General features: G+C 42.1%; 1 protein-coding gene and 1 long non-coding RNA gene across 2 annotated transcripts in view; one reads left to right on the top strand and one right to left on the bottom strand.

Moving 5' to 3' along the window:
• Positions 1-14,174, bottom strand: part of lmo1 (LIM domain only 1) — a 40,453-nt gene extending 26,279 nt beyond the window's left edge. The window contains exon 1 of the mRNA XM_015953096.3: positions 13,049-14,174. Within this exon, the coding sequence (XP_015808582.1) occupies positions 13,049-13,070 (22 nt within the window). The 5' untranslated portion in view covers positions 13,071-14,174. The remainder of the gene's footprint in view (positions 1-13,048) is intronic.
• LOC139071827 (uncharacterized) overlaps positions 1-26,649 on the top strand; it is a 133,843-nt gene that overhangs the window by 84,254 nt on the left and 22,940 nt on the right. The gene's annotated exons all lie outside the window — the stretch shown is intronic.

Raw genomic sequence — 26,649 nt, 5'->3', positions numbered from 1 at the left:
AATATTGTGACAATAGCAATCCCAAATATAATTTGTCCCTGGGCCAAGGTGTCTGAGGTCTAGAGTTTCACCCTCTTTCAGGAATTATGTATGCTTTTTTTTAGAAATCTGTAAAAAAAAATATTTAAATCTGCGAAATAATTAAATATAATTTTTTTTTGCTAAGCCCGCCCCCATCCCATAGAGCCCGATGCCATTTGGTTTTCAGCATTAGCCACTAGCGTTAGACGTCTGCTTACGTAAAGATGCCAATCACAGAGTGCGTTTACATGCACACCAGAAAAACAAACGCCCTAAATAGACTGACGTTGTTTTTTTTAAACGCATGTAAACACGTTAGCCTTGCTGAAGGAGAACTGGCTCTAATCGTACTGAAGCACCCTGATAATGCAGTAGGAAACCGACTGCATCTGCATGGAAACGGCTCGGTAGAGCTGATACTGGTAACTTCCGGAAGTGACGAGACCATCTAAGCGGTCTTCTGATAATATCATGACAAAGTAGCATGTGTAACACCATCTAACAGTACAGTACGTACTAAAATGAGCTGTTCTTCAGCATTGTTGCTCATTCCTTGGGCCATTTCGCATATCCTGTTTTAACTTTGTCTGCTTCACTTCTACCAGTTTGTTTAATATTTGTGTTGCTTTAAGTTAACGGGACGAATGCCGGCACGAAGGGCGCATGTCGCCACCTACTGTACTGGAGTGGAACAGACTCTTCATTTAAGAGTATGGTTTCCTAACGGAAACTAGGATAAAGGCTCACAGTTTACATTAGATTGACCTAGATCGATTTAGAAGTGCATACAAATGTACTGACAGTGTGTGTGCATGTGTTGCAGAGTTGATGACATTTCTTATAGACAAGTCTTTGAAAAAAATCTGTGTGTGTGTGTGTGTGTGTGTGTGTGTGTGTGTGTGTGTGTGTGTGTGTGTGTGTGTGTGTAAATAAACAGCATATCGTGAGAATTATTATTCTGGACCGGCTGGAGGTGGACGTTTGTGTTTGTGAGGCATTTCCTCCGGCTGTAATCAGACATGGGGCGAGGGGCTTAAGCCGCAGTATGTTTTTCTGCCTCTAGATGATGCTCTCTGAAAGAAAACTCCAGATTTCTGCTTAAATAGAGATCTGATGCAGATGTTTGCTTTTGTGTGCAGAAATCAGCCCATTTGAACCCCACGTGTTTTCCTGTCGCCAACACAAAAACACGACATCTGGTAACAACGTTGGCTGAAAGCAGCATGATGAGTGTATTTTAGATGATAAAGATCACTGGTTCATGTTCCTGTCGTTAGGTGCAGCATATGGAGTGAGTAAAGAATAAGATATGCATGAACACAAATGCATACGCTCTTCCTCTCAAATTAGGTTGTTTTTACACGCGTCAGTATTACATTTCAAGCAGGCTGTGTGTTTCTCTTTATAATTTGCTCTAAGAGCCTTCTGACTATACAGCATGCTGCTTTTCCAGATGGTTGTGTATGAATGCTGGGGTCTGTGAGGTGATTTCTGAGACTGTATGCCTGCTATGATTATGACATAATTAACACCCACAGTAAGTGGGAGAGCGAGCAGACAGAACGGGTGCAGGGGACTGTTCATTAACAAGATGCACTCGCTCAAACTTTGCAGCTTGCCGCGGCTAATAAGCCTCGCTGAAACGAAGCCCAGCCGTCCCTTGCATTGACCCTGGCACTGGCCGGGATAAGGGAGGGTTTTGTCTCCTGGAATAATTGCTCTTTTCACATGTTACAAGTGTCCTGACCCCCACGGTCGGCAGCCACTTTTCCTACCATAATTACTCCTGATCCGCTCCAAATGAGTCAGCCGCATTAGGGCTGCAATAACACTGGCCCGGCTTCAAGCGCGGCATGGGGAGTCTCAGCAGAGCGGTCTAGAACAGGACTGCCTTTTCTCCCAGCTCGTGGTCATTTCCATCACGTCAGAGGTGCATTTCTTACACTTGAAGTCAGCACGAAGGCCCTGGGTCCCTTTCTGAGGCTTACAGAAGGCATTGTTAGCTCCTTGTGCTCACTGTGGTTTGGCTCCAGACTCCATCCCAATTAACGGGAAACTTCATTAGGGTGTTTTTTTTTTCCCCACACTTTTCAGCCCCCTATTATTTTTAATTTATTCACATGGGGTTAATTAAAAGAAATGTATCACAGAGATATGCAACAGCTTTCTAATTAAATTCGTTGCTCCTGTTTTTTTAAGACATGAAACTGGCAGAGTTTCCAAATTAATACAGAAGGCGACATGTTCCAGCACTTGGTTGCTCAGTAGTAGGTTGAATTTGGAGCTGTGCAAGGTGGGCTGTCAACAACAGGAATGGGAGTTGGGAAGAGTGAGATGGGGAAAGAAAATGAGGTAATGAGATGAATGAAGAGGAGGAGGAGATGGGGAGTTTTGGATTTTTATCAGTTATGCCCTGAATGAACCCAGGAGAGCGCCTGCAGTGAAGAAAGAAGACTATCAAACCATCCAGATGTTTGTGAGGGTGCTGAGTGGCTTTCAGTTGTGTTTGGGGCGACGGTGGCACAGGAGTTAAGTGCTTGCCTCATAATCGGAAGGCTGCAGGTTTGAACCCCACTCAGTCTGTCGTTGTGTCCTTGGGCAAGACACTTAACCCACCTTGCCTGCTGGTGGTGTTGGTGGTGGGGTTACTGAGCTGGGACCGTTGGAGACAAAGTGCTAACAGCCTTTAAGGCTAATATCTAACAGCCTTTAAAAGGTTTCCAAAATATCTTGAAATGTTTCCGGTGAGCTGATATCGTGATGCTAGAATTTTGAACTTCTTCCAAAAATCTGCAGAACTGTTGCAAACATCTGGAGTCTGTCCCAAAAAACAAGGGAAGACAACTTTGGGGGGATTCTGCAAACAAATTGTGAAAGAAATTTGGTTAAGGATGATTTGAGACTTAATTAAGTTACACTGGGTCAAAAAAGTGTTAAAAAATTACTTGATTGTCAAAATTTGTTTCCACATGACCCACAAACACATACATTTGCACTAAAGGGTGACTCTATAGTCATCCATACCAGTAATGCAATAAATCCTCTTTTGGGGGTCGATATTTTTTTATTTTTGTAAAGATTTTGCACATTTATCTTAAGAGTTGTCAGTCTGGAAATAACAAGCTTCATCATAGCAGATCTTTGCGACTGAAACGGATTAGCAGTTGGCATTGAACAGAGTTCACTTCAACATATAAATAAGGGGATTGAATTTTTTTAAGGTGTGGAACACAGAAAAAACATGTTAAATGTTTCTGATTATAATGGGTCACTCCGAGTTTTTCATGCAAGCTGAACATGAAAATAGTCTCCTACATTAGCGTAGCATACACAGGGTGTCCGCGGGGTTTTAAAAAGTATTAAAAAGTGATAAATAAAAACAGTCAAATTTAAGGCCATTAAAAGTGTTAAATTTGGTCTCAGAGGTATTATTTTTTCCAAATTAGGTATTACTTTTTTTTCAGACTATCAGATGTCGTATTCTGAACATCGACATAGAAATATATTCCGAATGAAATGTTTTGAACGATTATAAAAACAAAACAAGCCGATTATTTGCTCCTCCCACTTGCGCTGCCTTGAGTTGCAAATGAAGCGCTCCTCCCAGTGTTGCCAACTTAGCGACTTTGACGCTATTTCTAACAGCTTCTCAGACCCCCTTCTTGACTTTTTAAATCTTAAAAGTACCTAGCGAACACCTCAGAAACATCTCTGGTAACCCTTAGCTACTTTCTGGATAACTGTCGTCGACATTTCCTGCAGGTTAGCTTAACACTCCGCCTGCGCTCCCGACCGTTCTTCAGGACATTAGGAAAGGGAATGATGTAGTGATGTGTCAGTCGCTTAACACAGCTCTCGGAGCCGGCTCCCTGTTGGAGTAACCAGAGTGAGTGACACATACACCGCACCTGCGGACTCCTGAGCCGATAAAAACGGCTAAATGTGCGCGTGCGGCACTCTAAACACACGTGCAGCTTGCCCCTGATTGCTGAGACCGGGTTGGGGGGGGGGGGGGGCAGCTGTGGTTGGGACAATTATTACATTAACTGATGGACCTGTAAATAAATAGTTTATAAATAAGGTAGAAATAAGTTCCTCACGCTGATAAATAACTAATCTCTCTGAGGACATGGTGCTAGTGCACTCTCCTACAGCACCTTGACATGACTCAATAAATGCTATGCAACATTTAGTGAACAGCAATTTGCATGTATTTGTTATAAATGCCACAGTATAATTCTTGCTGTCAGTATTTGCAAGATATTGGTATTTGGGTCTGTACTGGTTAGACTTAAATGAGTTAAACCAAGGTCTATAGCCCTTGGGTCATAAACTATGAGCTGTAAGTGTATTGGTCTTTTTATACTGGGAATCAGGAGTTATTTTGGTGATCATCTTGTTTCTTATTTATATTTGTCCTGGTTGCGCCCTGATCAATTTTATGACTGAATAAAAATAAAAAAATAAAAATCTACATAAATTGAAAAATCGTCTTAAATAATCGAGATCTCAATTTCAGTCACAATAATCGTGATTATTGTTTTTGCCATAATCGAGCAGCCCTACTTTAGCATATCCGGTCACATAATGATGACGTCATATTCAGTTTTCGTTCTGCATCATTTCAGGCCTCGTGGTCAACTGAACCGCTGAACAGAAGTGCCTGGCTTATTTTCTAAGTAAAATAAATATGTGCAATACGTTGTCAACATCAGTGAGTCTCTACGTCTATTCTTTTTGTATGTTAAAATATGTGTAAATAGGTCGCTGATTAACACTTGCAATTTAGTGTTGTGATGGTTTTAAAAAAATTCTGAAGGTAGTAAAAAAAGTATTAAAAAGTAGTAAATTTTACTTAAGGATTGCTGTATATACCCTGCATACATTAAAAAATACATGGTAAAAATCGACACTAATAAAAGACAGCCTCAAAAAGTTGTTTCATTTTATTTCTCCCCGTTACGTTTTGATCATTAATATCAATTTTGTGCGTTTCGATATTGAAAACCTAAAACTGCTTGTTATTTCAGCAAATTGTTATATTTTCCTCATTCTGATGCGTTGAGTCAACTTATAACTAGAATTTATGGATGCATTGTGGGTGTAGTCATGTTAGTTTTTTTGTTCTAATTTGAGGTGTTTGTGCATGTTTATTGTAGAGGATTGGGTTGCTTTGTTCAGTGCTGCAAAGGTGGAGTTATTTGTTATTGTCGTGTTGGCGCTGTACGTGAGGAGGGCGGTCGTAAGGAAGGGACCGTTGTGCCGTTCCGCTCCACTGTTTAAGTTCACGCTAAATACGCTGGACTTGGCTACTTGTGTTCCACTCTTACTGGCTGCTCTCAGTCACATGGTGTATGAGGCACAAGTTAGCCAGCACCTTTCAGTGTTGCTGTTAGCTTCCTGCTTCACCGTTTGCCTGTCTCGGCACAACAGCCACCATGTTGGTAACACGAGTACAAACTGTATCATTAGTTCTGTCAAAAAAAAGATAACAAACATACATGTATTAACTTCAATTTGTAAGTTCAAATAATGTACAAGTGTATGTTTAACCAGACCTTTGGTAATCTAACTATATTTGTTGTTTCAACTCACAATATGATATTCAAACAAAGCATAGCTATTATTTATGATATTTGTACTACTTTAGTTGAATTTAGAGTTAAAATGACTCAAGTTTGTAAGGCAGCCGGTGAACTTTTGTGTTTAAGCTACTCTGGCCTAAAATTTATTGTAGTGCAGAATTAGAAAAGCCTGACAGATCTACGTCACACTGCCCAGGAAACGGCAGAGAACGTCTCGGCTAGTGGATGCTAACTGTTAGCGTTAGCAACTGTGCCACTTGGCAGAACTCCTAGGCTCGTGTTATTTGTGGAGATGAGACATCAGCGCTGCACAGTAAACAGATTCAGTGTGTTGCTGTTTCACAATCGAAGGCGAGATGTCCAAATATCAGGAAATAACACTCCAAATGCTGCCCTCTTAAGCTACTTTCTCCTCTGGTTGGCTTCTACCCCCCCCCATTACAACTAGAGACCACTAGAAATTTATTGATTAAATAAGTGATTTTAAGTTTCATTTCATTTGTGGCTCCTTTGTCAACAACAGTCAGAACCTAGTTATTAGCTTCCGTTTTTACAAAACTTACTTTTACCAGCAACTCATCCAGTCTGAATCGAATTTAGCCTCAAACAAAAACTGTTAGAATTTATTCAAAAACTGAACACTTGTAAACTTCTCCAGAAGATGTGGTCCTACCCTAACCCTGCCTATCAAAATAAAACCCATTAGACCTGTCACACCCGCTTTCCGCCATCCAGAACAAGATGCACTAACACTTTTTCACTCCACATTAAAAATGCATTCAGAGAGGAATAAATGTAGTGCGCTAAAGTTTGTCACTCATGAGGTCAGGAAGCAATGTACAAAAAAAACCTTCCCACTCCCCGGCAATTACAGCACACTTATTATTTCAAAGGATATGCCAGGAGACAGGTGTGCCATTCAGGGTCCTTGGCGTGGTGAAAATGGAGGGGAAGAAGGAACACCATACTGTGATGCTGTGTGTGTGTGTGTGTGTGTGTGTGTGTGTGTGTGTGTGTGTGTGTGTGTGTGTGTGTGTGTGTGTGTGTGTGTGTGTGTGTGTGTGTGTGTGTGTGTGTGTGTGAGAGAGGTTCTTTAATCTTGAATAATGCAAATTCCCCACAGGGGGCAGTTATTTGGCAGCATGCCTTTCAAGTTACCCCACTCCCACACCTGATGGGGCAAATAATGAGGGTGGTTGGGTGGCTCCATGCTCAGAGAAAAGACCTTTATGAGGATTTAGTGTTGATGTCAAGGGATGGGTAAACTCCACCACCTTAAGGCTCTCCAGAGAGAAATATCATTGATGTGTCATTATGAATACGGCTTAATGAATTCCTTCTTAACACTTAATATCAGCTCATCTTATTAGAAATGACCCTCTAGGAGTAATTCTTGTCATTGGATCAAATCTAACGGCCGTTCAGCCAGAGAGAACTGGTCAAATGAATGGGAATTAAATAAAAAGTAGTGGAAGCGGAGAGGGGGTGGGGGGAGTGTAAGGTGTGTGAAATGAGCTGAAGTTCATGATAAGTTCACTGAAATTGTGTCGTGAACGCCGTTGAGCGTTTACGTCTGACTCTGGAGCGACAAACATCGCACTCAAGCGCTGATTAAATCATCAACTCCAATGACCAACACCTAATCTATTAGCCTTCAGGGACAAAGAACAACCCTCTTTAAGCACAGGTTTTAATTAGCTATTTAAGATTTTATTTACTGAAGGTCATTTAATAAGAGGTAAATTCTAGGTAGATTGGCTCTTATTTACGAGAAGGCGCCCCAGGCTTTTCTAGTATCATTTTAATATCCGAAGAAATGATAAAAGCTCCAAATTGTCTTTTAATTCGTTTGGTTTTAACAACAAAGGAGGTTTTTATTTCTATTCCTTTTTGCTTCATTGTTTAAAAAACATCAAAAGTACTCAGGTGTGGTTTAAAATATGGCTGCATGAGTTTTATTTTATTTATGTTTGTTTTTTTGTTGCAATAACCAGAATTTTATTTATCTGCATGTAAAAACAGTTGTATCACATCTGGAAGAGGTCCAAAGTTCTTTTTTTGATAGCTGACCTGCAGAAATCAGTGTATTAACACACTAGTGTGGAGCTGGACTGAGAAACTCCGACTCACTAGCAGCCCCTGGAGGCGATCACCTCCTAACACACACAAAAGCAGTCATCCTGCCCAGAATATTCTCACACAGGCAGTCGGAAACAAACAAAACCGAGAAAAATCTAGTTTTTAGAGATTCACAATTTTCCTCTATCACTAAAGAAATAAAACTAATAATTGAACAAGTTACAAAAACAAATACTGTTTAAAGACGAATGACTTATAGCTGTATAACAGAACAAAAATGCAAGTTTGTTCTTTTTAGATGGATCATTTTTGAAGACAATAACGTAACCTTTGCATTTGTATGTCAGCGATGCAACGTAAAAAAATATATATATATAATGATTTGAATCTAATTGATTGTCCTGTTTTGTTTAAGTGAAAGTCTAGATTACACAAAATCATCTGAGCTAAAGATTGACCGATATCGTGTTTTCTTTGCCGATACCAAAGCCGATATGTAGGAGTCGGGGTCAGCTGATGGCCGATATGTGCTGCCGATTTCTTGGGGCCGACGTTCATGGATGACATGTAGCTGATTTCCACTTTATTTTTATGCTAAAACGTCGCAAACGACATCAGCTCATGCATAGAATTTCTGAAGCGGAGTGAAATTTTCAACTCAGAATTGAACAAGTTGTTAAATCTTTATTTTTGTGCACAGCGCAGTGTTAAAGTCAGACATTTAAAGTCAATAATAAAAAAAGATCAATGAACTGACCAAGTACTACATATTCTAAAATATAAATAAAATTTTGTTGAAAATTATTTTTAGAGCAATTTCATCATGCAGTTGTTATTCAGGAACGTAAATATACGTTTAAATTTAATTCTGCAGCAGCACCAAGCTGGCTGAGGATGTGCCTGACTTAAAATCAGCTTTACTAAAAAGTGTATCGACTGATGTATAAAAGATGATCAATATCGGCCCGATATATCGGTCTGTCGATCTACAACATAAGGATCAAATAAATAATAGCATTGCACCTAAAATATGATCTCAGTGAACAAGTAATTTTAACTTGGTCAGCTGATGCGGATGTAAACAGCTGTGAGAGGAGACCCAGTCAACTGAACTGGAACCAACAGCATTAGTGCAGCAATGAAACTATAAGAATCCACGGCTTATTCCATCATTCTGACAGAAAATTTTGCAGCACTTGTTCAAACACCAGAAAGTATTCAGATAAATCACAAGCAGGCCCTTTTATTCAGTATATTCTGACTAGTAAACACAAAGATGGTGAAATATTTTCTTCATTTGCTTTTCAAAATAAAACCCACTCAGTATTAAGAGACTTTTTCCCATATTTTTTAAAACAAATTAAGAATTTTATCTTTTTGGGTGTCATAACACTTATCACTTCTGCTAATTTTACCAACAAAATGTCAATTAACAGATTTTTTTTATTAAGTGTTGTGAAAAGTCTGGCATGCTTGAAAGAAACAGACATGAAAGTAGCGTTCAGGAACACAAAACTAACTTCACACTTATCAGTTTCTACAACACATGGGTTCAGATATAATTAAAGATCAGTGAAATAAAGACCTGAGCTGCAAGAGACCCAGAGCTGATAACGTTCTACTTTAGATATCAGCTCATCACTCTGCAACAGGTCACTCTTTTTCTCACATTTCTTCTTTTGTTGCTTGTAATGACAGAAAATTCCTCCTCGGAGAGCAAAGTCTAACCGAAAGCATTCATCAAATTACCAAACAACGTGTAACAAAATGCAGGAAATGTGAAGCTTTATTTTATTTTTATTACACTGTGACGTAACAGCAAGTCCTGCTCCAAGCACATAAACAACCACGTATATTTAAATGTCTGGTTATTCCTGTCTTTCGTTTCTGTTTTGTTCAGGTAATCTTTGGCATGTTTGAAAGTATTGATTCATCTCAACTTGGTTATAATCGAGATTTCTGTGTGATTTATTTTTTTTGCCCTTGAATCGATTCATTTCCCCATAGTTACACACACAACTCAACCGCACACCAGAAGTGTAGGTTTGCTTTAGAGAGAGTAAAAATCGGTGGATCGGGTTTTGGTGTGACACAGCAGGGATCATCTGTTCCTTGTGATGTGTCGCAGCCACACGACTTGTTACAGGGAATCTGTACGATAACACGGCGAGCATGTGGCCTCTAGCAGTAATAAAAGGGATGCTCTTACAGCTCAAGAGCGCATAATTGAGTTTGTGCAGCACACTGATGAGTGCAGCCATTTACATCGAAGGCAGGTGGGTGCGCTCGCTAAAACAGATCTCATGTCTCAATTTGGGCCCTTTGAATTCCACTCAGATCAGAAAAATGATACAGATCTGCCGCACTTGTAAATGTGAAAACGATAGGGGCTGATGGGGATCTCGGAGGTTTTAGTGGCGACAGACGAAATTGTCTCTGGCGAGAATTCTGCAACTGTGAGATCAGACTTAGATTAGATGGAATTAAACACACGCAGCTGAAAATTGTATCAGTGCCGTTTCATGGCACCGTTTTTCCTGAGCTTAGCTGAAATGAAAAGCCGGAGCAGCTTTGGCTTGATCCGAGTGTTACCGGTCACTTGGTGGTTCCTCGTGTCGTTGACCATCAGATATTTAGATTCTATGGAGATCTGCACATTACAGCGGTTCGAAACGCACCACCATGCCTCGTGTGTTTGCTGTAGAGGTGCCTCTGAAATAAAACCGATCCTGACTTCAGGTACACCACACAAAGCAGCGTGTTTTTAATATTCAAGGCCTAGAGCTTAAAAACTAGACATAATTTCTTGATTTGAAATGAGCAAGCTTAATTTTGAAGCAACAGCAAACCAATAAGCTGAGAAAACGACAAACACAAAAGAGCAAATTGCATTCCTTCATAAGAGTGAAAAGACTTGAGGAACATCTAAAAGTCATCTCCAGCAGGAAATTAGAAATCAACCCTCAGAAACTGAATAACCGAAAAGAAATATTACTGTCCACTTTCTAAATCAATATAACATTGCTACGAGACAGTATTGCCATGGCAACGCGGGTAAAGAATGAAGCAATTCTTATTATTTCAAAATAAATATCGGCGCCCGAAGCCCTCAAGTTTTATTACAGCAGCCGACAGATTGCCAGTCTGTATTCAGCTGAAGCATTGCTTTTCAATCACACGTGTTATGAAAGTGCAGATTCCACTGGACAGGGGGACAACGGCGTCTAAAATTAAGCAGCACAGGTGACCAGAAAGGCATCTCCAGCTGGAGGATCTTCCTTTTGCTCCACTCTGAGGAGTAAACTGTAGGGGTGATATTCAGCAGAAATACGCCCTAAGCACCAACGCGCGTTCTTCTCCCGTCGTTAAGAGAGAAAAAGGCTGAGTTGCTTTTTCCTCTCAAATTGGACACAAATTGGAACCTTGTATCACGGATGAGGTCAAATGTTGACACAGAATGTTTTTGGATGTGTGTTTCTTCCATACTGGTGATAACCTTGCTATGGTGTTGTATCAAAGACCCTTTATTCCCATAGTGTATAGTGTATAGTCCCATAGTGTTATTCATCTAACCCAAAAAGGCAATACATGACAGATGGAGCACATGGATCCATCAGCTCCAGAAGATTTCAGATTGTGTGCAAAGATGATAAAAGTGTCGATTTTACAACCTTTGTTGGACTCGTATTCGATTCTGAATGTGTTGCACGACACAGATTACTTCAAAGCAGCTGCAACAAAGTCTGATTATGGTTGCTGCAGCTCAAATCTCTGCAGACCTTTTCTCTTCTGAAAGAGAATTCAGTGTTCAAAAAGAGTCAGCGCAACGAGCAACGTCATCACACCGCGGCCAACTGCACCGCAGGCTTTGAACGCAACACCAGACTGACTGGTGTTTCAGAGGCCCAGTCTATCAGCGCAGGTCTATGAGTAAATCAATCAAGAAAAATGGAGTGATCGCACACCCATGTGGCCACCCCAAAACCCCACACCTCCCTCGCCACACTCGCATTCATTTGTGCGAGCACTTAAGAGGATACATTAGACAGGAAGGTTTGAATTGACAAGCCTATAACTTCAGAGCCAATAAACGCTAAGAGGGCACCACAGAGAGCAGAGCCAAGCTGCTCTGATGACAACTTGGCCAAAAAACGCTGGTGCTGTGGGTTGGGCCCAGCAAATAAAGGGTGAAGCTTTTAGGCAATGAGCAGCAGGTGATCTCAGCTTTTCTGCAAGTCCTAATGCTCCTAAAAGCCTCTCTCCCTGGTTCTGTAATTGGGCATCAGTAGTTAATGTAGTATTGACTGCATTACATGCTCCTGTGCATCCTTTCCCACTAATTCAATTTGCATCACCTTGTACATTTACCATATTGCTAACTGTTAAAAGCATTCCCAATCATGAATCATATAGGGAACTTTTAGCAAGACAGACATCTAAAGAAGGCAATTTACAGTTGAGTTAATTTGAGTACATTAGCACTACATGGCTGCAGCCACACAGTCCAATTTATGTCTCTGCCGCAATCCTTTTATTGGTTCTCAGATGTGTAAGTGTAAGGATGGACCGCTAAGACAAATGAAATATCAATTTTCAGTCGTAAATAATGGGCTGCAAATGCATCCATTGCTTTTGTGCGAAGAGGAGACGGGAATAAACTTCGGGGAAATATATTGAGGAATAAAACGTGTTATATGGTCCATGAAGGCTGTCACAGTGAGCCAGCAGGTGGTCTATATCCCTCAAAACACCCCAGAAGAAAGAAAAACACACCCGTTTCCTCCATATCTGTTGTAAACATGAGACCATCTCTGTATCCATGCAGAGGCGCACGTGATGCACGCGCTGCACATCACTTTGGACCAAAATGGGACGTCATTAGTGGCGAGTTTGATTTAAATTAAAATTAATTAGATTGACTCGTGCCCATTAACCTAAATACATTGAAATAGATAAGTAATGCAAGTAGGCCTATTTGGATGAGGAAGTGAGTGCGCGTGGCACGCGCCGCTATCCATAATTTGCAATCAAGTTAAAAGCACTCCGCTGTCATCTCCCATCCCGTGGTGATGTCAAAGGCTGCCTCGCCAACTTCACACACGCGAAAAGCACTTAAGAGGAGAGGAGAGGCGCGGAGGAGCACCGCAGTCTCCTCCAAAAGTCTGCTTCGCCCCAAAAACGCTTAAAACACGCAACTTGTCCCGAACTCCACTGTGGCGCATGCGTTTGTGGAACTTTTATACGAAAATGCCTTAAAATGTTTTTTTTTTTTAAATACATTTGGTAGTAATGGTAGACACTCGGGTCCTGTCGTGACCTGGATGTCCGAGTCAGAGCGCAGGGAGCAGAAAGGTGGTACTCACCCTCTTCCTTGTCCAACACCATCGTCCTGAGGAACGAGGAGTCCTTCCCCGGGCGGTCCGTCCTCGGCTCCAGCAGGGCTGCACGGCTCGGTCTGTTCACAGCTTCCACAGCGGCTCCTGGAAGCGGCTTCGAAACGCGCGGCGGACTAAACGCTGCACGTCTCGGCAAGCCTCCCCAAATATAACAAAAATGTAAGAAAAATAAGTAAAACAGCCCTTAGAATGACGGATCGCTCTCTGCGCCTCTTCTCCCGCTCTACCAGTAATAATTCACACACGGAATGCGGCCATAACCACGACGAGAGCCCCTCTCCGGGCTGAACTGCAGCGCAAATAAATCGCACAGCGTTTGTTGCCCTTGATGAATTCCATGCGAAGGAGGAGGAGGAAAAATGCCGAAAAACAATGAAAAACGTTTAAAACCGTGTGTGTGCGTGTGCGTGTGTGTGTGTGTGTGTGTGTGAGAGAGAGCGAGAGAGAGAGAGAGAGAGAGAGAGTACACATACGGTCGGATGAGACTGAACGGCTGCGCTCTGTTAATGCTCTCCCGCTCGCCTTCTCATTTGCTCCGAAACGGCAACTAAATTCAAACAAATCCAATCGCAAATCTGACAACTGCTAAAAGCGAAGTCGCGCCGCCCGCCTCTCTCCTCGCCTCTCCTCTCCTCCTCGCTTCCAGTTGGTGTGCCGCGCTCGCCTCTGCCGCTGCTGAATAAATGCGCGCAGTTTCCAGAGACCCCTCGGATTCCCCTGTTAATTAAATCAATTCATTATGCTCAGATCTGATTAGCAGCCCTTCCCCCCCTCTTTGAATCAATTATTCAATACACAAACATAATTGCTTGTGCCAGAGGTGTCTAAGTATTAGCTTATTTAACTCCAAGGACACTAATTACCCCTAGGGCAAGGGAACTTTTCTCATTAATTCTGACAAAACACAAAAGCACAGCTAAGGGAAAGTGAGTGCGCGCGCGCGCGTGTTGCGAGGCTGCCTGCCAGTCTGAATGTGAGCGCGCGGGGAGAGCGCGCGCATGCACGCGGGGTCGTATCGATGCGTGCGCACGCGCTGAGGGAGCTGCTCCATCAGTGCCTGGTAGACTTTGAGTAAACATAAAATGCGCTTGTTGTTTTCTTTCTTCCACTTTCTCCCTCCCCCTCTGCAGAATTGAAACCGTCTAATTGCGGGTCCGTTTAGCTGTTAATTAGTGTCCAGACACAGTTATCATACAGGCTGCAGATAAACAGTCGGTTTCTAAAGAGACGAGCACAACAGATGGGCCGCGTTTTTGATTAGTGGGTAGATGGAAGGTTCAGTTTCGAATCTGGTAATATAATTGTTGCCTGTTATTGCCAAGATGAAAGTGTTGCTGTTTCATGGTGGAGCCTTAAATAGCACCACTTTCACTTGCCCTGCAGAGACAGTTTACCAATTAAGGGTGAGATCCAACAAAGATTAGCCATTTAGGAGAGTGGAGTGGAGTACAGCTACAACAATGCTGGTTTGTCAGCGGCCAGCAGGCTGTCTGTGGTGTGAGCTTGCTCAGTCTGTCCCTGCCTTCTGTTACATTTTGCACCACATCCATCCTTTAAGTAAGCTATCATTACTGATTCCTTATACCCAACCAGTTTAAATGAATTTAAAGTGCAAAAACTTCTTAAAGGTTAACTTTACTGTTTAATACCTTTGCTGTGCGACACTGAAGGCCTTGCAAGTCATACTCTAGGAGAAAATAAGCTATGGCACCTGTTTGAGCACCAAGAAGTCAGCTGGAGGAGAAAGTAGAGTCAGAGGGCAGGATTGAGTTTTATTTCCTGATATTCGGACATCTTGCCTCTGATTGGCTAACAGCAACAGGACTCTACCACTGACTTGGTTCGCTTTGCAACATTGATGTTTAATCTCCACAAACAACACAAGCTGGAAGGAGTTCTGCCATGTGGTGGAGTTGATAATGCTAATGGTTAGCTTCTACTAGCCTAGACATTTTCTGCTGTCCCCTGGACGCTAAACCAACAGCCTTCCCCGTCATGACTCAAGATGGGTACGTCCATGAATGTTGAGTGACAGCGTGCTTTTCGAATCCTAAAGTTTCATTGTATATTTTCAGAAGCTAATGCTAATAGTGGTAGAAGACTATTTCACCTTCAGACTGCATGAAAAACTAAGATTATAATAAAAAGTTTTCCAGTGAAGCCGACCTTAAATACCTAGTTGTTTTCCAACAGACTTGCGGTGATCTCTAACAAACTCTGGCACCCCTGTTTCACCAACTAGAAGTGAGCCGGGGCAGAGGGGAGCATCAGACGACATATTCGGACATCTTGCCTCTGACTGGCTAACAGCAACGTGGCTCTACTGACTTGATTCGCTTTGCAACGTTGATGTTTTATCTCCACAAATAGCTCAAACCTGAAGGAGTTTTGCCATGTGGTAGAGTTGCTAATGCTAACGTTAGCTTCTACTAGCCGAGATGTTCTCTACTGTTTCCTGAACGCTAAACCAACAAGAGCCTTCCTCTTCGTGAGCCAAGACGGGTGAGTCCATGAATGTTGATTTTCAGTGAGACGTGGAACTGACGGACTTTTCTAATCCGAGCATTACCTCATCTATTATCTATTGGTGGCAAATGCAGAAAACGGGTAAAAGACTTTATTTTCAATCTCAGTGTGACTGTATTTAAAAAATAACAAATTATAAATGAAATCTCGGTGCACTTGCTCTTTAAAACTTCCATCAAATCTTCTTTTAGTAACTTTTCAGGTTTCTAGAAGCACATATGGGTTTGTCTAATAAAGAAATCTGCATGTTTATTTAGAGTTTTTATAGATTCTGTTTCAACTCTTAGCTTCTGAGCTACATTTGAGTTAAATAATCACAGCTCCATATGTAAAACCTTTCACTGGTCCCTCTAATGCGATCGTGTGCTACAAATCTAACATCTAAAGCTTGCTGCACGCTGCCCATAGGGATAATTTCAGTTCTCAAGGCAGCAGGCTGTGGTGAGATTGGGTTGGCCCTGAAATCAATGGTCTGATCCCTCTCCGAACAGCTTTCTGGCTGACATGCTTGACTTTTCGTCTCCACGGTCGCATAGATTGATGACTTATGACCAAGAATGTATGTGTGCTGACCAATGAGTGACACATAATTAATCCAGTCACATAGAAAACTACAAAAAGAGAAGAAGCTGAGTGGTTCTGTATCATCGGGGCATTTAGCATTTGAATGTGGCGTTGTGTTTGAGCAGCATCACATGTGAGCCATGTGTCGTGCAACAGGAGCTAATAAAGTTTTTAAATTCTAATCGGTGGACTGGTGAAGGGCTCCTGTTTAAACAATAATCAGGTGAGGACATGAACAAGTTTCTCAGTGGCTCTTAATAAAGTACTTCTCATCAATACAAATTGCCCGTGTGTTAAGTCACAACATGTTGTGTTGATGTGGGTCAGGATGAACACCTAAGCCCCCTCAAAGTGTCTTGGGTGCACACCCTTCCCCACTCCACATCCAACACCTGGGTCAGTGGATACTAGAAACAAGCCCCTGAGCGGGCCTTTCTGATACACAGTTAATTAGAATTCATTTCTGAGCATGCATTAGCCATGCCCATCTATTTATGGGCGGCTCTCAAATGCAGCCACTACAAAACAGTGCACTGTAATTAACCCCACCTAATCAGATAGCACACTTGTGTTGTGTTCCCGTTCGTCCTCCGGCACACAGCCATTGGACGGGGGTTTCAGGGAGAGGATGAGCCCATTCTATAGTTCAGAATGGCTAAGCAGATTAAAACCTCATATCAAACATGATATTTACAGGCAAGCCTCGGTGGAGAGTGCTGCTTTTATGTGGAACGGCGGTGGGGGGGGGGGGGGGAGGCTTCAGGGCTGTCCCTTAATTGTATTCCGGCTAAGTGGGATGAATGGTGCTTTTTAATCAGACTACTGACGTGGCTGTGTTTTGTACAAGTATAGAGACGGTGCCTGATAGTTGAGATGCTGAACGATACCGAGACCTTCCAGGTTTCGTAGAGATCCAGAAGCCTTTTTGGAAGCACTTGTAAACACCACTCTACATATTCTTTATGAGAATACACTCAAATGTGTAAAGAAGAAGTTTCATGTGCCGGTGAGACTCGGTGCACTCTGAGACTTAAGGTGCTGCTCCTCCTAGTGGTCGAACTCGGCCACGTTTCCCCTCAGAGCTGTGCACAAACTAAATTATAACCACTTTTCATTCGCCTCTTCACGCAGCTCCTCGCAGGGTGGGTGGAAAATAAGAATCATCGCAATCTTTTTGATGTGACCTGACAGGCTCAGCATTATAGAAAGTAATAAAACCAGTTTAAGCCCTGCTGTTCACCTAGTCAATTTGAATTTCATGACCAATCAAATGTAGACAAGGTGTCACTTTGGTGGGTAGAGAAGAGGGGAGAGCGAATCCCTTTCCCAAATAGCTAATCCAACTTTAATCCTAGTCATTAGGAATTAGACATGCCGAGCTGTCCGGCCGTGCCTCTAAATTACAATCAAACGGTTACCAATTACACAAATTATTGATGGTAGATTCTCTTTTCAACTGCAAATTAAGGCTATTAAGGAAGGCTCCTTTTTAATGCAAAAGTGACTAATTAACCAGCGGATAGAAAATCTGCTGCCCAGATATCAAAAAGTTCTCAGCACACATTGCAGAAACACAAGGGAACCAATTAGTTTAATTATCAAAACAGCTAATTAAAATTGCACAGTTCCTAATTAGTTCTTTGCTTTTGCCTCTAATTGACAGCATGGAGATAAATGGGCTGCCGATGAAAATGGGGAGAGGAGAAAAACAGGAGAAACTTCGGCAGAATATTTATGCTGACTTTATCTCCGTCTGTGTGGCAGCCCTTGAAAGTGGAAAATTAATGACCTTAATTCCCAAACTGTTTCTTCCTCTAACGGTGTTCCCCTCTGCGCTCCTGGTGCATGCTCCTTTGTACGGGCCTGCCACCCTGCCAACTGCTGGAATGGGGAAAAAGGGGGTACTTGGGGGTGGGAAGGAGCCACGATTCTCCTCCTAATGTGACAGCTCCCACCTAACAATGGAGGAAGATGAAAGAATGGAGCAGATGTAACCACTGGGAGCATTGCATCATGGGACTGCAACTCTGTTGCACGGTGTTTTGGTTTTTTTTAAGCCCTTCTATCATCTATGGGGACAATAATTTGTCCCATGAAAAGCTGAAACTCTGCTGGGACAGAGATAAAAGACATTTAATGTCCCAGAAAGACTTTTAAAGGTTTTGCATTTGAATTTTAAATTGATTAACTCGGTGGATTTCAAGTCAGCTGCCTTTAAAATGTTCCGTGAACATGCATTTGTTGATGTTTCCGAGTGTTAAGAGACCTGAAATGCAACTTGCTGGTGTATCCTGCTGATTTATTGTCACGGTCTTCACTCCTTATTGGTATGATCTTTTTAAAGGTCCTTGAAAATAAAGAAGAAAAATGGATTCTGTTTGAGAGAACTGCTACACTACCAAACCTGAACGACAAGCATTTACCTCAAAGGATTTTGTCCTAGCCTCTGTGTGTGTGTGTGTGTGTGTGTGTGTGTGTGTGTGTGTGTGTGTGTGTGTGTGTGTGTGTGGGGGGTTTCTCTCTCTCTGTTGTCTGTCCTTCTGGCAGGCATCATTTCTTTGTCTATGTTCCTGCAAGGCCAACCTTGTCATGTGTAATTCTGTCCCCCTCTCTGGATCCAAGTAACACGTGGGTCCTCTTGGCACATTAGCAGATGACTATCAACTAATCGGTTTACTTTTAGGACTGTGTTAAAATGTAAATTACATTAACGCTCAAATTATGCATCCTACTACGCAGATCGACCAGACCAGAGGCCACATAATGCTAGGGTAATTTAGTTATTGCCTTCTACATGCAGCGTAAACGCACTCTGATTTCTCCTGCTCTGGTTCAAATAAAAGGTGATACGTCAACCGGTCGGCGTCTGGGAAACCGGGGGAGCTTTCTGTGAAGAGGAGAAGCGAGCCATTTTTGGAAATTCTCATTAAAAACGGCTGACGGATGACAGCTGCCCTTTGGATTTCTTCTGTCTAACTCAGAGGAAGGCACGTTCCTCTTCATGTGCGTTCTAACGTTTTACTCATCTCTGGGTTGATATTAATTCACTTGTAATCTGCGCGAGCAGATTGCCTGAAGTGGGCTCGACAACATTCAAAAAGTGATTTATCTGAACTCGTGCTATCTGTTTCAGAATTACACCCCAAAGAGGCTGGTTTGTTGCAAAGCCGTGGCCTGGAGGATCTTGCTGCCCGCGACTAACAAACACACGCCTACCACTAATTGATTGTCTTGTGTTTTATTTATGGTGCAGTAGTAATTAGTGGACAGCATAATGTAAGCCATTCATTAGCACCTGGCTACCACTATGGATTTCAGTGCTTTGTCTCAGATGCACACATCATTAGGGGGAAACAAAGAGTGGAATTTATTAGCGCTGCTTCTTATAAATATTCTCCAAGTCGGTGTGCCTTTAAGGAGAAACGCAGGCCTGTAAAACTTCCGTCAGCATTTGCTCACTGATTCCATTTTCTGCAGAATATGTTAAGGAAGAGCAGTATAAATTTAATTTTAATTGTTTTGTACACACGCCAGTGAAAAGGAACTGATTGGATACAGTTCAGAGACAGTATATTAATATGTTATTTTCATATGTTAATTGCTTTGCATAATCTCTGTCTTTGCTTGGTTTGGAAGTACCTGGCATTGAGAAGGGGACTGAAGAGAACAGAAGAGGCCAATTTACATAAAACCAACTCCTCAGAACATTAAATAATAATGCATCTGCAAGCTAAAGGTGTGTTCAGTTAGCAGATAGCACATCTTTATAATTTATAGTCCAGCTGTTTAAATGCTTTCGAGCCCATTTTCCCCTCTGCCTGCTTTTAATGAAATCTTGTTACTGGAGAATTGACTGGAATGAATTGAGATTTTAATCCCATTGACTTCCTAGCATGGAAATGCACACTGGTATAGGAACTTAGAATGGTGGGCTCTGTAATCAAAGACACTTGTATTCAGCTCTGTGCATTAATGAATCTCATCAAATGTTAAAGCTTGGGCCGTGTGCGTGGGGCTCAAATTTCAAGGTTTTTGACCATCCCCATTGTAGGAATTCCCGAGGGACTGTGTGATTAGTCAAGTTTAGCGTTTTATTGCCTCATCTTTCAATAGCCACTGAAGCACAAAATTCTCATCTAGGTCGCTCCTTTTTTTTTTCCTCCACTTGAAGAACAGGCCAATATAGACTGCAGAACAGCTGCTCAGATCTCAAGGAACTGCTGTTGGCACTGCAGTGTTATTAGCTGCCACCATCACTGTCCATTCACTGTGTCATTTAAAGAACGAGGACTAAATTTCATGACCAAAACCACTGGCGTGACTTTAATTGTGAGAGTCGGGTCATTGCAATGCCACGGGAGTATGAGTGCAAGGCCTATAAATGCAGGTATATCTTCTTACATAAAATAATTTATTAGGAAAGTAAGACAAAAAGTTGTAGTTTTCTTGTATAACACTGATTATTATACAACCAAAAGTTATTTATTTTAAGTATATTTGATTTAACTAAGTTTGTTTTTATACAGCACCAAGTCATCTTAGAGTTCTGAACACAACAGAAAACATTCAGTACCGTTCATTCAGTTCAACCCAATTACGACTGAGTTCAGGAAAGTCAAATTTACTTTCAAATCCAGTATAGAAATCACTGCGTCTCAATGTGAAGGCAACAGTCAATGCAAAATTTTAAGTCAAAATTCACCTAGAGGTGTATGGCAGCATTTAGGAATCACGTGACAAAACATCAACTGGTTTACCAGTTTGCTTTTATGTAATGGGCCAGACACACGGGAGGCGACAAACGACCGCGATCAGCGAAATTCGTCGCTTTTATTACCTGACACACGGGAAGCGACCCGCGGCAGTGGCCAGCGGCAAAGCCGTCTACACGTTCTGTTCCATGGCAAAATTGAAACTTCCGTTGTTTGGCTGTGTCAGGTTGGAAGGAATTAAGGTTATTTAAGCGGTTCAGAGTTAAAAAAGTGATAGACTTTGGGCTAGCAGTAGCTCAACAGGTTGAGCGGGTTGTCCAGCAATCAGAAGGTTGCAGGTTCGATCCTGGCTCCAGACAGAGAATTCTGCTGTTGTATCCTTGGGCAAGACACTTAACCCACGTTGCCTGCTGGTGGTGATCGGACGGACCGGTGGCGCCAGTGCTCGGCAGCCTCGCCTCTGTCGGCGCACCCCAGAGCAGCTGTGGCTACATTGTAGCTCATCACCATCAGTGTGTGAATGTGTGTGTGAATGGATGAATGATACACTGTAGTGTAAAGCGCTTTGGAGTCCTTACTCTGAGAGGCGTTATACAAGTGCGGGTCATTTATCATTTATCATTTAGATATGTTTCACAAGGTGCTGCTAGAGTTATGTGAAATCTTACTTCTGATTTTACTATAAAACATAATAATAATCAACTTCTCCATGTTTGCTCGGAGATGTACGGAGCATCCTGTCTGCTCATTGTTCAGTGAATGAAACCTCCGTTGATTGGTCCTCGTCCGAGCTACAGCGATGAAAAGTTGAAAATATTTCAACTTTCTGGGATGGTGTCGCTGGGTCGCCTGTGCACGACACGTTCAAGAGCGCAAAATTTCACACGCACGTTTTTCGCGTTTCGCTTAGTAGGAGGGAGACCCGCAATTATCGATTTGTCGCGCACGTCTCATTGAAAATGAATGGAGGAAAGGCGATGTCGCCTCCCGTGTGTCGAGCCCATAATTGTCAAGACTGTTGCCAAGTCATTTTAGCGTAGCTAAATGAAATATGTCTTAAATGTACACCGCCCGACAAAAGTTGCCACCTGGATTTAATTAAGCAAACATGTACGAGCCTCCTATTGGATAACTACTGCATGGCAACAAGTTATTTAACCCCAACTGGTGCAGTGAGTTGCTTCTCACTTCTTAAACAACCATGTGGAAAGACACATCTGGTGGTCGTGGGCTGCATGATGGCACAGTTGTTAGCACTGTTGCCTCGCAGCACCAAGGTTGCAGGTTCGAAACTCGGCTGTGGCCTTTCTGCGTGGAGTTGCGTGTTCTCCCCATGCATGTGTGGGTTTCCTCCGGGTACTCTGGTTTCCCCCACAGATCACAACATGCCCTATAGGTTATAAATTGTAAGTCACTTTGGATAAAAGTGTCTGCCAAATAAATAAACATAAACATAGGATGATGGTCTGTTTGAGAAGGGTCAGATCGTTGGCATGCATCAGTCAGAGAAAACATCTAAGGTTGCAGAAACAACTAAAACTGGGTTAAGAACTATCCAACACTTTAATAAAAACTGGTCTGATGGACCAGATGGATCCTGTTCCAGAGTGATGGTGCTTCAGGGTAAGAAGAGGGACAGATAAAGGGATGCACCCACCATGCCTAGTGTCTACTGTACAAGCCTGTGGTGGCAGTGCTATGATCTGGGCTTGCTGCAGTTGGTCAGGTCTAGGTTCAGCAACAGGATGTGCTCCATTAATGGGGTCAGCTGACTACCTGAATATACTGAATAACCAGGTTATTCCATCTTCCCTGATGGCATGAACGTATTCCATGATGACAATGCCAGGATTCATCAGGCTCAAATCGTGAAAGAGTGGTTCAGGAAGCATGAGGCATCATTTTCACACATGGATTGGCCACCACTGAGTTCAGACCTTAACCCCATTGAGAATCTTCAGGATGTGCTGGAGAAGGCTTTGGGCAGCGATCAGACTCTACCATCATCAATGCAAGATCTTTGTGAAACATTAATGCAATACCAGATGGAAATTGGAGTGTGTGACTTTTTTTTGGGGTGGTGACTTTGCTTTTTGGTTGGGCAGTGTATTTGCAATCTGCTGTATTATGAACTTGGTGGATCTCCTTTATTTCTGTATAGTTTAGTCCAGATTGTCTTTAAATTGTTGATTCAACTAATTGGTTTTCTACACCAATATCTAAATAATGAGATGATTTGTTTCCTTCTTTGGTTGTTTGTTTGTATACCATCCAACCATCTACTAGGTAGAGCAGTGAGACATTAGACATGCTAAAGTTGTTCCAAACTTACTGATTAGTCGGGATTGGTCTGAGAAGAGACAAGTGGAAAGTTATCTTGTGGTTTCACAAATGCACTTTAAACATGGCAGCACATCTTTGTTTAATGGTAAAGATGCTCACCTACACTTACACACTCTGATAACTCATAAATATTTTTGGTAAAAAGCAGTCTTCAGAAAGTACATAAAAATCAACGAGTTTCCTAAAAAGTCAATAATTCTGCTTCTGTTCTTTCTACAGAATAAACACGTTCAAAGTAACTTTCTCCCTTGAGTTTTGCTCTGGTTGGTGTACATAAGAGTGTACTGAATAAGGAGTCCAATGTAATTCAAAAATAACAGTTTAAGAGAATGGAATTTGGTTTAGTAAAAGGACAACTGGTTAAAAGTTTCTATCCAAAGAGTCATCCTGACACGTTGGAAGGACAACCTGTCATTGATGAGGATTATTGAACAGTTTGAAGATGTTGAGACATCATGAAACAGTGGGGCTCTTAAAAGACTTAATTGGGTATCTATAAAGGCCAGCTGTGGGTCACTGATGGAGTGGTTTTGATGGGAAAATTGAGAGTTCAATCCCCAGCCCAGCAATGTAACAAAAGGCCCTTGAGCAAAAACATTGTACTGCTTGTTCCCCTCTTTATTATCAGTGAAAATATAAGCACTTCTCATACAAATTGAACCTTTTGTAACTGAAAATTACAAAGTAAAAGTGAGCTAACAAGATTAATGCCAACCACTAAACAATCTCCCCCTCCAGATAGTAACGTTTTACCTTCTTTAACATATAAAGTGCTACTACTAGTTCATCTGTTGGATTAATTACAGATTCACTCAGATAAAGAAGAAATAGATTCTCTAAGAAATTCCAGTGTATGCAGCTGTTGAAACACTACTTAGTAAAAATGGTGTGTGTGTGTATGTGTGTACTTGTGTGAGTATCCTACTTAAGACCAAAACTGGCATATTTGTGGTAAGGTGGAGAAACGAGAGCCCGGGTGGGATTTGATCCCCAGACTCGGGTGAGAGCCATGCGTGCCAACCAGTCAGCCAAAGAAACATCCTCTTGGCCAAGTAGCCAGGGCGCATGATCAATTGGGTTACAATGAGTTAGTTACAGTTAGTTGTGTGTGTGTGTGTGTGTGTGTGTGTGTGTGTGTGTGTGTGTGTGTGTGTGTGTGTGTGTGTGTGTGTGTGTGTGTGTGTGTGTGTGTGTGTGTGTGTGTGCGCGCGCTGTCTTCTCAAACCCACAGGGAGTTGTAGTGGATGGCTGTTCACACTGAGCCAAGATCTGTTGCACGTTTCTTCCCTTTAAATTAGTTTTTCTCTCCACTGTCGCTACATGCTTGCCTAGTATGAAGATTGCTGTAAAGGTGCTGACACAAGTCAGTGACTCGATGCAATCTGCTGGGTTTCCTTACACAGGAAACTTTTAACTAATTTGCATAATGAACTGAATCAGTGCACTGATAAGTAGGTTCAATTGGAATGTTTACTTGAGACAACATGTCATGATGGCACTAAATAAATAACCTGAATTTCTTTGGTACATTATTGCTGTGTACTTCTAATTCCATATTTGGTTCTTTTTTAAACACAGAAAAGGTTTCTTTTTACCTTGCTGACAGTTTCATTTGAGGCTGCAAACATCTTCAGAGCTGACGCTGATGGTGGATAAACCGAGTAGGAAGTGACGCCACCATCAGCGTCAGCTCTGAAGATGTTTGCAGCCTCAAACAAAACTGTCAGCAAGGTAAAGAGAAACCTTTCCCGTGTTTAAAAAAGAACCAAAAATGGAATAACCTGAACTGATTTAATGACACCCTAATTTTCATTTGCAATTAACAAGATATAATTACTCTTTGGTGAAACTTATAACAGCATTTTTTACAGCCTAAGAAAAGCTAGAGTTCCAAGTGTTGTCTTTCCTGTGTTAAACACTGATCCATTTCTCCTTAGTTTGCTGCTCATTTGGGCTTATTTTGTTCCTCCCAAAGGAGAAAGCCTTATGCGACAGTGAGAGTGGACTAAAACTAACACCTTCTAGTGTGAGGGTGAGGGGATTAGTTAGTTTCTTACCCATTTTCATCAGTGGCTTTGGAGGACTACCTGGCAATGAAGAGGTTTGGCCCACATAGACCAAAGAATATTCCAATCAAACTTTAGCGAAAAGGCCAAATGGTGGCTTTTCTGTGACCTGATGTCAGTACAAAAAGGACTGGCTAACTGAAAATGTAGCTAAAAAGCTTTTTGAGTTAACCCGTCCAGTAAATCTCACGACTAGCCGCCACTGGAGAAGATCACTTTCTTATGCTTTAACCAGGTGAAAATGTTCCTAATTAATGACCTTACACCGTAATATATCCAACAAACTCCCATTTCTCATCACCTTTTTTCTGTCCTGTTAGCCTTTTGCCTGAGAATATTGTCTCTGAAGAAGACTGGAGTGATGTGATGCTGTTTTATATTTGAATGACTAAATGTGGCCTTTGAGATTAGAGGAGGAGTTGCTTCCAGGGGGGGCTGAAGAGAGTCCCCGCTGCTATGAAGCTCATGTCCCTTTGATCCCTCTGTAATGAGACTAACACCAGGCGTTGTGGTCACTGAACACATTGACACACCACCAGAGAGCAGACAGCTCTACTGCTTGTGTGTGTGTGTGTGTGTGTGTGTGTGTGTGTGTTCAGGTTGTGCAACATTCAATATATCCACTGGGGTTTAGTATTTGACTATAATCCACTGCTTCATGCAGTAATTTGCAGTTAACATACCATAAGAATGATGTATGCAAATGCTCACCATTTGTCATGCCAATTAAAAAAGCCTCATGCGGCTGGAAACACTCGTGGCGCATCTCGTATCCTCCACACGAGTGAAGTTAAATCAGCGACAGCTGAGTTTTCATCTGTCGGGCTGAGCAAAAGTTTTCACTCACGACGTTGGAGGGCATTCCCTCTGACCCGAACACCACTCCAGTGAAAACCAGCTCTCTCAGACATCTTTAGAGATCCACTGAAGATCAATCATGACCGGGGCCGTCCCCACGAGACCCTTAGTAACAACCACTGATTGCTTTCTGCTGTGCAGGCCGTTAAGTGGAGTCTGGCAGTGGCTCCTGGACAACACTTAACAATCAATCAGAGGACACAACCACTTCTCATTGCATCCCAGTTCTTCCCCTGCATTACACACAAACAATAATTCAGGTGGACACAAGTGACACTTAAGAATCACAGCCGGAGCATGCCCCGTGATTTAGCTGGAGAGGGATATGCTGAACTGCAGGAAACTTGAGCTCCGGATTCACAAAAAACCCTCCAACTGAGATGACTTTACACCCATTTGCACCATGCAGTAACAAAATGACACCATGGGTTTGATGCTTATCAAGTGTGTTTAACTATCCAAGACTGCTGGTTTGACGGAGAGAAGAGTGCCATGAAGG

This window comes from Nothobranchius furzeri, chromosome 9, assembly GCF_043380555.1.
Source record: "Nothobranchius furzeri strain GRZ-AD chromosome 9, NfurGRZ-RIMD1, whole genome shotgun sequence".
NCBI lineage: Eukaryota > Metazoa > Chordata > Actinopteri > Cyprinodontiformes > Nothobranchiidae > Nothobranchius > Nothobranchius furzeri.
Note: the sequence above shows the minus strand (reverse complement) of the source record. Positions and strands in the feature narration are given on the sequence as shown.